The sequence below is a fragment of the Acartia tonsa genome, chromosome 6 (assembly GCF_053477335.1).
Source record: "Acartia tonsa isolate MP-2025a chromosome 6, ASM5347733v1, whole genome shotgun sequence".
Lineage (NCBI taxonomy): Eukaryota > Metazoa > Arthropoda > Copepoda > Calanoida > Acartiidae > Acartia > Acartia tonsa.
In genome coordinates this window covers 30,615,603-30,632,091 of record NC_137265.1, presented here as the reverse complement: position 1 = coordinate 30,632,091, position 16,489 = coordinate 30,615,603, and the positions used below count along the sequence as shown (strand labels likewise).

Here is a 16,489-nt window from a genome sequence, read left to right as displayed (position 1 = left end):
TTGACTTTAAAACCAGCTACTTACTACAACACCATCCCCCGAAATGTATTTACCCCCCGCAAGAAACAAGTTTGGATGAAATAATTTTTTAAGCCGAAGGTATTACAGGTACAATGAAGCAATAAAAACAATATTTTTAAAAAGGAGGATGTGCTTAAGGACCATTTGGACAGGGGGGGGGGGGGGGTTTACTCGAGAACCCTTAGAGCTAGAGGGAGCTAATTTTGGATTTAAGCTTCTATGGGGCCAGTTACTTTTAAAATTATCGTCGACCCCCCACCCCCCCCAAAAAAAAATTTTTTTGGGGGGGTAAAAATTTTTTTATTGCATTTCTCGCCGAATTAGGCAATTTGGAATCATTTGAGACCATGTTATTTTTTTCAAAAATTTTTCGCCTTACAAGCAACCCTGCGGGGGGACTTAGTCATTTTTTTCAAATTCTCGTTTATGAAGGTATATCTTAAATACAGTATGCTACTCTCTTAGTTTTAAAGATAATTGGATGAAATCTTTTTGATTGTGTCACTAATTACCCCAAGTTTTGGTATCTTTAAAAAAAACGGCGGCGGGACCGCCGCTCCCGCCGTCCGCCGCCGTTTTCCGCCGCCACCAAAAAAGAAATTTTTTATTGCATTTCTCGCCGAATTAGGCAATTTGGAATCATTTGAGACCATGTTATTTTTTCAAAAATTTTTCCCCTAACAAGCAACCCTGCGGGGGGGACTTGGTCATTTTTATCAAATTCTCGTTTATGAAGGTATATCTTAAATACAGTATGCTACTCTCTTAGTTTTAGAGATAATTGGATGAAATCTTTTTGATTGTGTTACTAATTACTTCAAGTTTTGGTATCTTTTTAAAAAAAACGGCGGCAGGACCGCCGCTCCCGCCGTCCGCCACCAAAAATTTTTTTTATATTGCATTTCTTGCCGAATTGGGCAATTTGGAATCATTTGAGACCATGTATTTTTTTCAAAACGGAAAACGGCGGGAGCGGCGGTCCCGCCGCCGTTTTTTTTTTTAAAGATACCAAAACTTGGGGTAATAAGTGACACAATCAAAAAGATTTCATCCAATTATCTCTAAAACTAAGGGAGTAGCATACTGTATTTAAGATATACCTTCATAAACGAGAATTTGAAAAAAATGACTAAGTCCCCCCGCAGGGTTGGTTGTAAGTGGAAAAATTTTTGAAAAAAATAACCTAATTCGGCGAGAAATATAATAAAAAAAAATTTTTGGTGGCGGCGGAAAAGGCGGCGGGAGGGGCGGTCTCGCTTCCGTTTTTTTTAAAGATACCAATAGTTGGGGTAATTAGTGACCCAGCCCAAAAGATTTCATCCAATTATCTCTAAAACTTAGAGAGTAGCATACCGTATTTAAGATATACCTTCAAAAACGAGAATTTGAAAAAAAATCCCCCCCTGCAGGGTTGCTTGTTAGGGGAAAAATTTTTGAAAAAATAACATGGTCTCAAATGATTCCAAATTGCCTAATTCGGCGAGAAATGCAATAAAAAAATTCTTTTTGGTGGCGGCGGCGGACGGCGGGAGCGGCGGTTCCGCCGCCGTTTTTTTTTAAAGATACCAAAACTTGGGGTAATTAGTGACACAATCAAAAAGATTTCATCCAATTATCTTTAAAACTAAGAGAGTAGCATACTGTATTTAAGATATATTTTATTGCATTTCTTGCCGAATTGGGCAATTTGGAATCATTTGAGACCATGTTATTTTTTTCAAAACGGAAAACGGCGGCGGACGGCGGTAGCGGCGGTCCCGCCGCCGTTTTTTTTTAAAGATACCAAAAATTTTTACCCCCCTCCCCCCAAAAAAAAATTTTTGGTGGGGGGTGGGGGGTCGACGATAATTTTAAAAGTAACTTTGGCCCCATAGAAGCTTAAATCCAAAATTAGCTCCCTCTAGCTCTAAGGGTTCTCGAGTAAACCCCCCCCCCCCCTGCCCAAATGGTCCTTAAGCACATCCTCCTTTTTAAAAATATTGTTTTTATTGCTTCATTGTACCTGTAATACCTTCGGCTTAAAAAATTATTTCATCCAAACTTGTTTCTTGCGGGGGGTAAATACATTTCGGGGGATGGTGTTGTAGTAAGTAGCTGGTTTTATCGTATTTTTTTTAAAATCTCGATAACGACAAGATAAGAGATGTATAATTTTCATGAAAGCATAGACTAGGGCAGTTTTTTGTTGGAATGTCTACCTTTTAGTGTCAAAAAAAACATTTTGTTTAAAAACTTTGCAATTATTATTCATTGAATTATTGTGCGAATTGTGTCTATGATAAATAAGTCAGGATATTTGTACTAGGGTTGGGCCGGATATCCGGTGTGGCCGGATATCCGGCCATTTTCAATATCCGACCGGATACCGGATATTGAATCTATCCGGCCGGATATCCGGCTATAACTTTTTTTATATTTTACACCAAAAATCTCTGCTTTTTAAAATTTTAAATGGCTCTAATTTTCTTATTATTGAAGCTAAGAATACGGTATCCGGCCAAAAAAGTATCCGGCCCAACCCTAAATTTTTAATATTTATGCATTTGTTTTTTAAATGACTGTGATACAATACCTAACTTAACTGTATTTTGAAACAAACATTATTATTATACGTTTCAGATTAAATAAGCAATGCTAAAATGGATTTAGAAAATATAAAAAGCGTTGCAACAAAACATGAATTATTGACAATTGATTTGTCCTGGAATGAGATATTGGTACTAAGGAGAAAATTACCGTTATCTTGTTATGGAAGATTGCAGGTTGACAAGGACAATGTGGTTGGACATTTATATAACTATTCTCTGCCAAGTTCTGCCTCCAGGTAGATTCCCTGATTTTCAATTTAAGGCATTGCGGCAATTGCCTTGTTGAGCATAGTATATAGAAACATTTGACGCGCAGTAAATTATCCTGGTATATAAAGTTTTACAAGTCCTTACTCTTATTCGTTGGCTTAAACTTTGTGTACTTTGGTTGGTATCAACCTTTAAGAGTCCAAATATTTCAACCAATAATTTTGTTTATCATTGTTGGGGATGCACAACAATTTATCAACCATTGTCTTATCCCTTAAGATCCCTTATTATTAGTAATTTTATTTTAGAAAAGAGTTGAAGACCATTGATGAAGTAGACAAATTTCTTCAAAACATTTTAAAAATTAAAATCTGCCAAGGTTTCCAAGAAAAGTATTTAAAGCCAGGTAAAGTTGTTATTTTTGTTGTTGATTTTATATGATTTTATGTTGCCTATAATTTTGTCTAAAGTTATGGCATGGTTCAGAAGGATCTATAGCTTTTTGAACTTTAAAAAATCATATTAAGTGCTTTGTTGATTTCATATTTTAGTGCTTCATATCTTATTTTCAGAAATGCCTAAACTTTACCTACCTATTCTTTTTTATTTAGAAGTAAAAATCGAGGAAATTCTGATATTCTATCAAGATTGTGAATTTAAAATCAGGAGTAGAAAATGTTCAAATATTAAAAGTAAGTGATATTGCTGAGGTAATTTCTTAAATGAAGCCTGCAGGAAATACTCCGCTTCAAATGATGAAAGACTGCGACAATTAGACCCAGTACCCTAAATTCTAACTTTATACCCCAAATAAGATTATAAATTTGCTTTTAGCTGGTAAACTTTAATATTGAAATTCCTTCATGAGGGAATAAAAATTTGAAGGATTGTCTACTTCCTAAAATGCCATTTTAAAATGTCTATAACATTTTTTGTATTGAAGGCGGAGGCTTAAAATGGAGGTTTTTGGTCTAATTGTAGCAGACTTCCTTTAAAGAGAAAAATCCTTGCGTCAAATTAGAGTTATGAACCGAAGTGTGAAAAATATTAACACTTCTTCAGATCTAGGTATTTAAACTAAAAACCTGACATGAAATTTTTTAAGGTGGTGAAGTATGCGAAGAGTGTTCAAAACTATCAGTATTAAAGCCAAAGGGCCTCTTAGTACCCCAATCACCAAATTCCTGCAGTTTTTGTGAGAAAAAGTTTCCCAGCAAGGTTATTATTATTTGATTCTTTATTTGTCTTTATCATTTACATACAAAAATTACATTTAAAGTTTATCAATATTATTTTAAAAGTCATTCACAATATTAAAAAAAAATGAATATAAATTATTTATGTACACATATATTAAAGAATATCATATCAAAATTACATTGGTTATAAGAAAAGATCCCAGCAAGGTGGAACTATCGAAACACATTAGGAAAGGGTGCATAAAACTAATTAAATTGAATTGATTTAAAGATCGATTTAGCAATAGGCGCCCAAAATTTAATTTCCATTGGTTCTAAACCATGAGGAAAAACCGTGTAGGTATTTGATGGTTTTTAAAAAAAAATCATTATTATGGATCAAAAAATCGTCGTTAATATACTTTTAGAGGTATCTAAGAACTTAGTAAGTAAAGAATCTATAAGCAAGTTTATGTACCCCATCATTGTTTAGAAAAAGTCACAGCAACGCATTTCTATGCAGTAAAGAGAATTGTAACAAACATTTTGGAAGTGAGGTGGATCTTAATCTTCATATGCGTAGACACGACAAAGATTTTACATTCTTCTGTGATATATGTGACAAAGGTTTTGTGAGTAACAGAGAACTGAAGCTGCACAAAGTTAGCCATGAAAATTTGCGAAGTTTTGTCTGTTACGTTTGCGGTAAACTATTTCTTCGCAAGTCAAATTTGTCGGAGCACATGAAAATACATACTGGTAGCAAAAATTATTCTTGTGATATTTGTGATCTTTCATTTTTAAGACCAAGTAACTTAGAAACGCATAAATCTAGAAAACATGGTGGTGAAGATATGAAAAAATTTTCTTGTACTAAATGTGGTAAATGGTTTCATTCACTGCAACAGCTGAACAGACACTCTTTAGTTCATTCTGGCGAGCGGCCATTTAATTGTGATATATGTAAAACGTCATATGCACGGGCTGATCACTTGAAGTCGCATAAACTGAAAATTCACCATGTTGGTGAGGTTAAACCTAAAAAGATTGTTAGTAAAAGCCATAAAACAGGTACTGATGAACATGATTTGCCATCGCCTAGTGAAAATCTTGTTATTAACACAGAAAACAACACTGACAATTATTCAGTTGACGAATATGTTCATCATGATATTAATAGTGACAATATATTACATCTAGACATCCAAGAACAAGTTACTATTGTACATATTGGTCATTAACTTTAGTTTTTTATTTGTATTTTTTTTATATGTTGTGGTGTGTTTACTATTCTCGTGAATAGGGATGCAGGGATCTTAAAGGATAAGACAATTGACGATAAATTAATGTTCACACCTAATGATGGTAAACAATATTACCCCGCACAATTATGGGTTAAAAAGTTTTAAAACTCCAATTTTTGACAAAACAATTAAAAGAGGGATAGTATCCACGAACCAGAGCAAATGATTCTAAGCATCTTCCAGCATAGACCCATAGTATTTTTTTTAGTAAATATACTAGGTTTATGTTCAATATTTGCTTTATCGACTAAAAAGTTAGGTTTCATCATGGTTTTATATGAAAAAAAAACTTTGAAATATTAAGCATTATTTAGTTCAATATCATCGAATGTTTTAATGAGTTCAAACTATTGTTTAAAAGTTTTGACACAAAAGTATATTATTGTGATTAAAAATGTATATTTAGAAAAAGGGTTGGTAACTTGTAAACAGTTTAATAATTGTACTTTTGCAATTTACAACATTTGATGCAGTGTTATTTTATTTTGTCCTTTGAACTCAACAAGCATTTGATGATAGTGCTTTAAAAATTGATTTACATTTCAAAGTTTTTTTTTCATATAAAACCATGGTGAAACCTAACTTTTTAGTCGATAAAGCAAATATTAAACATAAACCTAGTAGGTATATTTACTAAAAAAATACTATGGGTCAATGCTGGAAGATGCTTAGAATCACTTTCTCTGGTTCGTGGATAGGGACAATAGATTTTACAACCTAGACAAATCTATTTCACGCCAATGTTTTTTTCAAGATTATTGAGGGGGAAAAAATAGTTTAATACCTATTCCTCAACCCTTAAAAGAATTTTTTAAAATTTCAGACAAAAAATGAATCTTCCTATACTAAAATGTAGCTGTATATTATTAACAAAAAGAATTCAAGTTTCCAAGCCATTGTTGATATCAAAACCATTACTGATTACAAAGCCCTCTTCGCCGGTGTTGTCGTTGAGGAGTCAGTTTTCAACATCTACAATTTTGTTTCTGTATAAACACCCGAAAAAAACAGGGATGACTTTACTTGTAAGTATATTCACATTTATGATTAATAGAGGGGTGTTAGGGGTAGACAGGGGTACTAATTTACCCCCGTCCCCTCCAGCAATAAGGTGTTTTCTCTCATATTGCATCTGAACCACAAACGAAATCCTGTAAAACACATGTCTAAAGGTGCTTAATGTGCCTTTCAATTGGAAAGACAACATCAAAATAGTTAGCTTATAGATTGATGATCTAATTTTTCATCACACCTTACAATAAGACTTATAATATAATTATTATTTATTAATACTTTTAGGGTGTTCCTGTAACTTATCTTATATGGCCTATCAACTTCATCAGAGCATTGGTGAGAAAAAACACCAAACCCATTGATATCACTACAGCTGAAAAGAACTATCAAAGGTAAGTTTTTTTTTTGTTTTTTTTGGGGGGGCGGGGTGCAAACTTTAGTAGGTAGTGTATGGGAGGGGTTGACTTTATTCTGGAACTATCTTTTTAAAAATTTGGTAACCCCCTCCCCCCGATTAAACTATGACTGGCCGAGAACGATAAGTTTTATACATTTAGGCTAGGTTAGGATATAGGCTATCGGGCCGAGCGCCCGGGGCTAGGCAGGCTAGGGGCCGAGCAATGCGGCCAGGCGGGCTAGTGGCCTAAGCTTCGCGTCCTGGGTCATAGTTTTGTAATTAAAACTTAAACAAATATGTCAGTCTGTTAAAAGTTTCTTTAAAGAATTGAACGGTTTATTGAGTCTTGACAGCCCCTCTAGGGTTATACCTATTGTTATAGCTGAAGTAATTAACATTATTTTAATTTTTTAGGTTGGCAATTTTTTATGCCCTGACAGTATGGACTATGTTTGGTTTCTGGGCTCTCAGTAATAAAGACCTTCAGTTAGTATTTTTTTGTGTTTTTTTACTACATTTCCTTCAATTGCATCTTAATTTTTACATTTTTTTCCACTCCAACTACTTATTTTTTATTCCCACCCCCCCCCCCCCCTTGAGCAGGGGATCCCATGTAGAATATACACCCCTGTTCAATTATGTAGAAAAAATTACGTTTCCTTCCTATTTGAAAGGTGCTACCTCTAAAACTGTGGTCTGCCTTAGAAAAGGCTGTGGCTGTTCTAAGCAAAAAGTAACGGAATAAATTTCTAGTGGATCTGTGGGGATTATACCTTTTAATATCTATATATTTAATTTGCTTTGTCAATTCAAAAAGGCAGATTTAATGAAAGCTTGTCTTGTTTTCAATTGAAATATGATTTATGGATTTTATTTACTAAATGTCGTCTTATTTAGAATTAAACCTAACTCTGAAGATCCGAATAAGGAACCAACCTGGTGGGACAAAATTAGAAATCAGGAATGGTTCACATTTGATAGCAAATTAAAAAAAACCTCCCAAGTATAAAAATTGAAAGTGATGTAGCCTTAAACAATCCAGGAACCTACATATATAAATTCAAATTTATATTTTCCTAATTCCAATGGGTTCATTGGTTAGTAAGATCTTAACGGACAAACTTAAAAATCTTACTACTTTTTAGGATAGAATAAAAAAGATACATACATGGCGAAATAAAAGTCCTGAACAAAATGGGTTAAAAAAAGAGACAGAAATAGGAATGCAAACTTATCTATTAGGTAGTTAGTTCCAAAATTTGAAGTTTGTTTTATATATATCTATCTGGGATCTAAAGGTTTAAGACATTGGCCGATAAATTGATGTACAAAAAATTACCTTTCTGTAGATTACAACTAGTGGGTAAAACATCTGGTCAACGAATAAGAAAGCGTTATTGTAAAACAGGCCAATGTACCCTCCCTCCCAGAAAACATAGGTAATGAATAAGTGTGTAGAGTAAATGGACACTTGTATGTATATATGCCACGAATTGAATAAAGTAGCAAAATTACTTTAATTAAATGTGAATCTGATATTTGTAGAATGCGGATTGGTACTACAAAAGTGTTAAAGATCCAGCTACTGTAAGTATACAAAAAATAATTTTTTTTGTAAAATAAAAGCAGTTCGCTGTCTTTCTGATTGTCTGTTGGGTCTGTTTAGTGTTTATGTATATTTATCACTAAAGGGATGTCTATCTGTATATATGTCAGATAAGATGTTGCAAACGGCTTTACCGATTGTACTTCGTTTTTCAAGGAAATTTTACTTTTTATGGATTTTTGATGTTTTGTATTTATATCATCAAACGCTTTGTTGACTTCATGAGGTAAACAAATTCATCACCGAAATCATCTTTAAATGTTCCTCAAAGCAGAATACAATAAATAGCAAAACTAATCATGTTTTTACCAATTAATTTCCCATTGATAACATATTTTGTATCTAATCATAAAAATATTGAGGTTGAATAGTCCTGTTTTCATTCTATTAATAATATCCTTATTTTTTCAGCTTGATCCTCAAAAAGTCCGAAGATTTAAGGTTTCATTGGGTGGAATGTAAGTTATTTTATTACATACTAGCGGCTACGCCCCCTAGAAGCCACCTGGGGCACTTAAGGTAGGAGGGGGGATAGTCGACCTCATCCTATTTTAAATTTGGGTTCAAAAGAGTAATAAAAAATTGGGGTGGAGGGGGGTAAAGACCCCCTCCCCAAAAATAGTTTAAAACCTTCCAAGGACCTATAAGAAGTTTCACTGTAAAGGAGAACAATATCGGAACAGTGGTTAGCGAGATCCTTCGGGACAGACAAAAAACGCTTACTGGATAATTAAAACCTAAAAGTTTTATGTGAGTTTAACTTTTTATATTTATGTTTATTTTGTGATTTTTAGCCTTTAACTAGGTACTTTATCTAAACTTTACTTATGCCTATATCTTGAAAAATATTTATATTTACTTCCAAAATGGCATTCCTATAGGTTTTTCTTATTCGACCAATTCAAAAAATAACTTTCTCGTCATTGCAATTACACTAGTAACCTCCCAAAAAGTTTGTGTATGTAACACTTTTTATATTCCCTGCTTTTTAAAATAAATTGAAAATAAGGGGGGGGGGCGGGGTGGTATTCTTTTCCTCTGTTTGTTCTTTACTTTAGGTCAGGTAAGGTTATATTAGGTAGCTCTGAAGGGGTTAAGCAATGGAATAAAAACACTCCCCACCCTTACTTATTTTCAATTTGAAAAACAGGGGTGGGATACCAGTGCTCAACAAGCAACTCGAAGGAAATTATGTTTTTCTTAGTCAACATCTTTATAATATCTTCTCTCTTTCCTTAGTACTGAGGACAACTCTATCAGAGAAGACCTAGAAGCATTGAAAGAAGCGGAGAGACAAAAGGCTTTAGAGAGTGATGATCCAATGATCAGAAAAAAATGGGGATTCCTGCCTACAAAGTATGGGGGTTTTTTTTATTGAAGCCAATCCTATTTGTTCTTCTGTCTGTAATGCACTATAAGTTTGGATTTTAAGGGATAAGACAATGGCTGATAAAGTGATGTAGATTCCCAAAGATAATAACCAAAATTATTCTAGATTAGAATAAAAGTTGAAAAGTTAGGACATTATTTGTTAGCTTGAACCTACAAATCAGGATTCAATGAAAGTGCCCAAAGTTATCAAGCCAAAAAACGAGAGAGAATGTTTCATTTTATAAAACTTTGGATATCATCTCATCATACATAATGAACTATCTATAGAGTACCTTCGCTACAAAAAAAAATATGTTTTTAAACTCCTCCCTTTTTACAGGAATAAAATTTTTTCAAAATGTTTTTAATTTCAGAAAATTACAAGAACAATATGATGAATTCGAAAAACTGCGCGAAGAAGAGAAAATTGCTGCTTTAGAAAAATTAAAACAATATAATGATGCCAGAAGCTAATTTATCAATGTTAAAAATGTAGGAATAAAAATAAATTTTTTGATCAGTGTCATTAATTTGTAGCTGCGCCCAAGTACACTGGTACCTAACGTTTTATAATCACTATCTTATTCGTTGGCTCAAAAACTTTGAGTACTTTTAGTGAGTTTAAATTGTTTGGGTCCAGATTATTGTTTTAAAAATCAACAAAAATTGTCAATCTACTGAAGGGATATTTTGTTGATCAATATTGTGAATCAATTTATCGTCCATTGTCTTATCCCTTAAAATCCCTGCCCCAAGCACCATTATTTAACAATCTGAAGCAGTCATATACTAGAAATTGTTAATATTCATTCGTAAAATTTTCAAAAAGTCTTGGTAAATTATTTTGTCATTTTTAAGCTATATTTTAATTACTTTAAACTGCGCTAGACTGACGAGGGTGCCATCTTCACTGAAATATATCTCAAGTAGATAATTATAAAGAACAGGACTTTTCACCAATTAAGTTTATCATTTAGTTTATGGATTTAAGTATTCTTGTTTTAATACAGGTTGTGTTCTAAAAACATTTTAATTTCAAACTTATCTCATGCATTGAAAAGATACTTCTTTTCAAGGTGGGAAATTGAATATGTATTAAATGTTGGCAGTTCATCGAATCAAATGGACTAATTTCATTAATCAGTAACCACTTTCAAACGACATAATCCTGGCTGTGCTTTCATACTAAGTGACTGTTGAGCATTGGTACCCCCCCCCCTCTCATTATTTTGGTGAATAAAAAATGAGGCGGGGGTAATTTTTTGGTTCGCCAACCCCTGCGAAGCTATCATTTCTTACCTACAAATAGATACCTTTTTAGAAATAAATTTACATTTGTGAGTCTAAAAAAATTGATACTTTAAAAGTTCTCTTCGCATCGTATTATAAACAACTATCCGCGGATATAAAATGTACAATCATAGTAAAAAACTGGTTTTAATCTTATGACTGTCCATATTCGTAGAAAACAGGATATAAAACGATGCTAGATATAATTTTTCCGTATGGCTGAGAACCGGTTCTAATCCAACGATATTAATCGATTTCGAAGCGATACGGAAAATGTCTTAAAAGCTAATTTTTTTGAAGATGTAAACTTTCTTTAAAATACACCTTGAAGCCTAGCTAGGTACCTAGTGTATTAAAAGTTTTAGCATCTTACTGATTTATTCCAACTCTTGCAACAAAATTAAAAGCATGCAAATATCAGGAGTATGAACTAATATTCTAAATTTAAATCTGGATTGTCACATTTTCAGTTTTTAACAAGCCCCTTAACTTGCCAGATTTTTAAATAAGATAATAACACCTGTGTGTAGAATCCGCAGACTAGCCGATTTATTTTTGGACAAAAGCATTACTCCTGTTTTACCGGTTTGCAAATTGGATTAGCAAACCAATAGTTTTTTTCAATGGTGTAGAAATCAGAATGATGAAACATTATTATATTCATCTAATTGCCCTATGACAAGTGATTTATAATTGTCCCTTCATCATCACGATGAGATAAAGTATGAGAAGCAAAGCTTTATACATAAACATGTTTCAGACTACTGCTCAATGACTTACACATGGATTTTAAGCAGCGTTGCGTAGCTGGTTGATTTTGGTGCGGCTCCGTCTATTTTTGACTTTGGAAGGTTTTAAAAGTTCAATTTTTGATAACCAGGAGCTGGTTTTTAATGAAAATTACGGCTCCAGCAAAATATGGTGGCTCCCGGCTCCACAACGCTGATTTCAAGTGTTTTATTAGCGAAGCAACATTATAAGTGTTTACTTGTCTTTCTGTCTACTTTATTTAACACTCTTACTGGTTAACAGTATTCTGACAATCTTTTTTATTTTTAAGGCAAACATTTAATTTCATGAAAACCAGTTTTTTATTTCTTTTATTCTTTGCCCTTGTTTTTAAGAAAGCTTCATATAAGTCAAGTGAATATCCATCTCAAAATTTTAGCTGATAAACTATTAAGGTACCTATTTTATTAGTATTCTTATCCCTATTCGCGGAAAGCAGAAATTTTGCGCAAACTTTTATTGAAATTTTTGAATAAAGCTTTTAAAGTACCCCACCCTTTCTTTACTCTTATGGGGGACTAAATATCCCCTCCACCCTTATCCTGATAAATTTGACGGCCCCAGCTGCTGAAAGTTATAAGCCAGAGAAAAGATTTGCTTAAAATGCAAACAAACTTTGTAATGTATAATTTTGTTAAATTTTATCTTGTGCTTCTCACTCAGTATCAGAGCTATCACAAATATATTTATATGCATCATAATCCAATCCTATTAAATAAAGTATGTTTTTTGTTTGTCCGTTAAAATATCCTAAACTACCTTATCGATTGAGTTCTCTATTTTGAGCAAGCTTCACAAAGGTCCCAGGATGGCTTTGGTCTATTTTATTGCTAAGTTGAAGTAAGGTGATTGTTTTAAGCTATTTTTTTGAATACAGATACCCTGGATGCTGGGGTCGTGGGTACTAGTTAGTTCTAAAAGTAACACAGTTAAATAAGAGTTAGAAGGAGAACAGTAAACTGTGATATAGAATTAATTAAGTATTTAGAAAAATGAAAGTGTTAGGAATGTAAAACAGAGTTTATAGAGCTGCCTTAAAATTATGCCTTATAGTTATAGACATCATAAGCTATGGCCAAGGCTATCTCTTGTGGACGGACCTACCTCAAGTGTAGAAAAGCTTCATGGGCAATATGCATAATGGGGCTGAGGCTTTACTAAAAAATAGGGCTCTGAATACAGTTTAGCTGTCAGTTGTAATCTAGGTAATTTGAATTTAACAAAACCTTTGACTCATTTTATTCCTGTTCATTTTTGCATATTTTTACTTCTAATTTATAATATTTGTAATAAATCTGTTGATTGAATTTAATTTTTAAAAATGCATTAATAATCTTATTATATAAATTGGTAAAGTATTTTGTCTGTAGCTTAAGATTTCGATAGCTGCTGAACTGATCGAGTTATCCATATCAGAGAAGCTTCTCCTAGGTCCTAGGATGGTTTCAGGCTTTGTTATTTTTAGATTAAAGACAGGGTGGTTTTTACTTTATTTTCTGCCCCCATCTTACTCCTTAGAAAACGGAGCCACTAGGTGCGTAGTCGCTAGTAAAAACTATAGTAGTAGTTAAGTATATCATTAAATAGGTTGACCCTTGAAAAGGATAGTTATACCTAATTCAGTAAATAAATATTCATACTTTTATGCCAATCCATCTTTTATCATCAAATAGACTTTTTGACAATGTGTGTGTAAGTCAATGTTTGTCTGAGTGTGTGTGTGTATGTATGTGTGTGGGCGAAGATGGGTAAATATTGATATAAATAATGTTTTCATATACAATAATGTATTAGAAGATATGAGTGTGTCAGGGGGGGATAAAGGGATAGGCGAATGAAGCATTTTATATGTATATAAAATGTATTATACCAATTACAAAATCTTTTATTAACACTTTGAAGTACATCTTAGGATGGTATATTTTCTTGAATATTTTAAGCTTATGCCTGATTAATACCTTTCAAGGCACTATCATTCTACCTATTACTGACAACCAACCATTTGATTGTACAACCTTTGTCTGGAAGTCTTAATAGTGCATGGTAATGAGTTGCGTATGTTTAGGTCCAAGGTATTCCCCCTACTCTTAATGTTAATGTCGTGCTTTTGGTATAGCATCAGTAGGTACAACTTTTTATGTCAGTATTTATGACGCGGTTACCTCCCTAATGCAATGACGATCGAATGTGACTAAACCTAAACAAAATCTTCTTATACCAGAAATTTAGTTTCAAGTTGGACGGTTTATTGTGTCTATTCTATGATTATAATATTTATTATACAAGTCTTTAATGTATTTAATTATCCCTCCATGCGTGTAGATATTATAAGTATGCATAAAGATTGATATCAATCAGTTGGTAAAGGTATAAAGGAGTAATCTACCCATACCAGGGAGGGAGGGAATATTTGACTTTAAATAATACTGGTACCCAAAGTTTTATAAACTTGATATTTGTTGTCCCATAAACTATGGGTACTTTCAATGAATTTTGATTGGTTGAAATTAAAATAATATTTCCATAATTCTTATCTACAGAAGGGGTAATTTTGTGCACCTTTATTGGGGATTTCTATCAATTTGACATTCATTGTCTTATCCCTTAAGATCTCTGACACACACACACATGAAAAGTATACATCTATATAAGGATTGATGGTTATAGTATTCACTATTATACGGATTAACATGGCACCAGGGATTAGATACCAAGGATATAAACGGATAAGACAATGGCCAATAAATTGCTGTATTGTACATCCCCAATGATGATACATTACTTTATCCATTCTGTAGATTACAATTAATGTTTGAACCCTCAACTTAATGATCCAACCAATCAGAAAGTTGTTGAGCCAACAAATGAAAACTTTGGGGACTAGCGTAATATTCAGCCCATTTCCTCTATCTGATTAGATGCTCTGTTAAACCAAGTAGCATCAGGCTGACATATGTTTTTAAATATAGGTGGACTAAATGACTAACTGAAAGTAGCCATGTCTGACATAGGATTTTTTTTAATGTCGAAATAGTTTTATTAAAGAAAAGACTGACAAATCATCGCAATAACGTTATTTTGTACTTGATCATGTCTATAGACTTTCAAAATTTAACATTTTCCCATCGAAAAAATGTATGGTTCCTGTAAAACTTGTAAAAACTGTTGACTGACAAACAATGTCGATATACCAATCATTAGAGTAAAACACTAGAGGAAGAAAGGGTTAAATTACTGTATCTCCCCATCACAATGTCCTTATGCCGACTCTCAATTGTGTTCTTGACAATCCACCAACGGGGTCGGGGTAAATTAACACAGCCAAGTAGCAGAAAACAGTTTGCTATCAGACGAGAAAGTTATAAATAAGGGAGGGAGGTAGTTATCTGTATATACATCTATATTATAGATCTGTTTACCAACCCATAATCCGTGTGATTTATTCATCTCCTTTTACTTGCTTTATTAGTGTTTGCGTATCCTTTAATAGATATACTCATTCGTCTTTTAATATACAATATAATGGCGTGCTTGCAATTCCGCGCATATTAATCAAATATCCATAATTGCGCATCCTAAATCATCTTTTTTTCTTCAATCTCTTTTAAACACCCTAGTTAATAGATGGCAGTAAATAGATTAAAAACATTTCAGGGTTTAATAATAAAATAACCTAAAAACATCACGGTTCTTATGTGTAGCTTTTCTAAAATGGAGAACTTAATCAGTACTTCGGTTATTGAGATCTTAACGGGCAAACAAACAAAAGAAACCTTACCCCTACAAATAATAGTATTGTGTCTTTTTGAAACACTGCGGAAGTTAATGCACACCCTTTATAATACAAGAATGAAAACGTCCTGTAAAGAGAAGTTTTATACAAATAAACTTCTGAAAAAAATAGTTACTTCTATATATGTTAAAGAATAAACATTTAGTATTAAGCTTTTGGAAATCTTATTTGAAAGTTTAATTAAATCACTAAATGAAAAGTTTCATAATGATTAAATTATTAATTTACTCATTAAATGTATAAGTAAGTATAGATGTATAAACCAGACAACTAACAGGTCCAAGTGGTGGGGACCTATTTCGTCTGCTAGCAATGGCTTTCTTTTCAAAAGTAACGACTTGACTGTGTTAATGTTTACGACGCTATTGGTTAATATTCAAAGACCTAATTGAAAGTCGGCACAATGTTCCCTTGATCGTTTTCCCTCTTTTATTTTTCTATTAACTCAATCTTACTATTTGTATATTTTGATATATTTCATCTCAATATCAAAATCTATGTGCAAAATTAATTCTCTATAACTTTTGCGTCAGTATATGAACTTTTTTCATATAATGTATAAGCTGAGTTACATATGGCCAGCTATGTCCTTGTTATCCCTAGAATTAAGAGTAATGATAAATGCTGTTAGCTTATGATTTATATGTAGCTCAGGAGTAAAGGCATTGTGGTTAAACTTTAAATTATTTTCAATAACAAAGGGATTTTTTCCTACAGACAACCTGTACCTTGAGTAAACCGGCCAATGCATTTCCCCTAAAATTTAATATCATATTAAGCCAGCACTATTAGTAACTCTTTTAATGTCTTTGTTAAAATATGGTTTTGGCCTAGAAAACATGCTAATTTTATGAAAGTTCCAATAAGGTACTGGAATAGTTTTAATTTTTAATTTAAATCTTAATATTGTTTTATGCTATTTTTCTAC

At 32.8% G+C, this 16,489-nt stretch overlaps 2 protein-coding genes across 4 annotated transcripts; both read left to right on the top strand.

The window, feature by feature from the left end:
* Nucleotides 1-2,621: 2,621 nt before the first annotated feature.
* On the top strand, nt 2,622-5,260 carry LOC145322351 (uncharacterized). 3 transcript variants are annotated; one of them, XM_080164330.1, is made up of 6 exons: nt 2,622-2,845; nt 3,128-3,225; nt 3,431-3,511; nt 3,925-4,037; nt 4,226-4,248; nt 4,491-5,260. In XM_080164330.1, the coding sequence occupies exons 1-6, from the start codon at nt 2,661-2,663 to the stop codon at nt 5,236-5,238; spliced, it is 1,248 nt and encodes a 415-aa protein (XP_080020456.1). In that variant the 5' UTR covers nt 2,622-2,660; the 3' UTR covers nt 5,239-5,260. The 3 variants fall into 3 exon arrangements, with proteins under 3 accessions (XP_080020456.1, XP_080020455.1, XP_080020457.1); XM_080164329.1 differs by having other exon boundaries at nt 4,226-4,254; XM_080164331.1 differs by lacking the exon at nt 3,128-3,225 and having other exon boundaries at nt 2,707-2,845; nt 4,226-4,254.
* An 843-nt stretch (nt 5,261-6,103) lies between these two features.
* LOC145322352 (uncharacterized) lies at nt 6,104-10,215 on the top strand. The gene is made up of 8 exons (XM_080164332.1): nt 6,104-6,326; nt 6,601-6,707; nt 7,127-7,198; nt 7,610-7,673; nt 8,258-8,299; nt 8,730-8,776; nt 9,558-9,674; nt 10,064-10,215. The coding sequence occupies exons 1-8, from the start codon at nt 6,132-6,134 to the stop codon at nt 10,161-10,163; spliced, it is 744 nt and encodes a 247-aa protein (XP_080020458.1). The 5' UTR covers nt 6,104-6,131; the 3' UTR covers nt 10,164-10,215.
* Nucleotides 10,216-16,489: the final 6,274 nt, after the last annotated feature.

Excerpts from the sequence above, each read along its gene's own strand:
- LOC145322351 (XM_080164329.1), top strand. The coding sequence starts at position 2,661 with ATGGATTTAGAAAATATAAAAAGCGTTGCAACAAAACATGAATTATTG. Across the intron at positions 2,846-3,127 it reads CTGCCAAGTTCTGCCTCCAG|AAAAGAGTTGAAGACCATTG; the intron begins GTAGATTCCCTG and ends ATTTTATTTTAG. Across the intron at positions 3,512-3,924 it reads AAAATGTTCAAATATTAAAA|GTGGTGAAGTATGCGAAGAG; the intron begins GTAAGTGATATT and ends AAATTTTTTAAG.
- LOC145322352 (XM_080164332.1), top strand. The coding sequence starts at position 6,132 with ATGAATCTTCCTATACTAAAATGTAGCTGTATATTATTAACAAAAAGA. Across the intron at positions 7,199-7,609 it reads CTCAGTAATAAAGACCTTCA|AATTAAACCTAACTCTGAAG; the intron begins GTTAGTATTTTT and ends CGTCTTATTTAG. Across the intron at positions 9,675-10,063 it reads TGGGGATTCCTGCCTACAAA|AAAATTACAAGAACAATATG; the intron begins GTATGGGGGTTT and ends TTTTAATTTCAG.